This window comes from Calidris pugnax, unplaced genomic scaffold, assembly GCF_001431845.1.
Source record: "Calidris pugnax isolate Ruff unplaced genomic scaffold, ASM143184v1 scaffold335, whole genome shotgun sequence".
In the NCBI taxonomy this organism is placed as follows: Eukaryota; Metazoa; Chordata; class Aves; order Charadriiformes; family Scolopacidae; genus Calidris; species Calidris pugnax.
The window spans coordinates 105,975-106,351 of NW_015091148.1; the positions used below are offsets into that span (position 1 = coordinate 105,975).

Sequence of the window (377 nt, forward strand, 5' to 3'; positions counted from 1 at the left end):
GTGTGTGGGGTGGACACACACCCCCTGTGCCGTGTTTGGCTTTCACTCACGTTTCTGCTCTCTCCTGCTGTGTCCCCCCCCACCTCCTGTGTCCCCATGTCCCCCCAAACCATGTCGTCCGTCCCCGTCCCCCCTCCCCCAGCCATGCAGCAGGTCCTGGACAACCTGATGGGGCTCCCTGGGGCCCCGGGGGCGGCCGACCTGGACCTCATCTTCCTCCGCGGCATCATGGAGAGCCCAATAGTAAGGTCCCTGGCGAAGGTACAGTGGTGTGGGGGTGGCACCGTGTGTCCCCCCCCAGCCCCCCGGGCCCCTGCTGCAGGTGGCGGCACGTGGGGGGCACGGGGGGGGGATGTGGGAGCACCGGTGGGGGCACG

General features: G+C 69.2%; 1 protein-coding gene across 1 annotated transcript in view; it reads left to right on the top strand.

Moving 5' to 3' along the window:
• The window catches only part of MPP2 (membrane protein, palmitoylated 2), an 8,160-nt gene that overhangs the window by 1,434 nt on the left and 6,349 nt on the right, over nucleotides 1-377 (top strand). Inside the window, exon 2 of the mRNA XM_014958918.1 lies at nucleotides 143-261. Within this exon, the coding sequence (XP_014814404.1) occupies nucleotides 143-261 (119 nt within the window). The remainder of the gene's footprint in view (nucleotides 1-142; nucleotides 262-377) is intronic.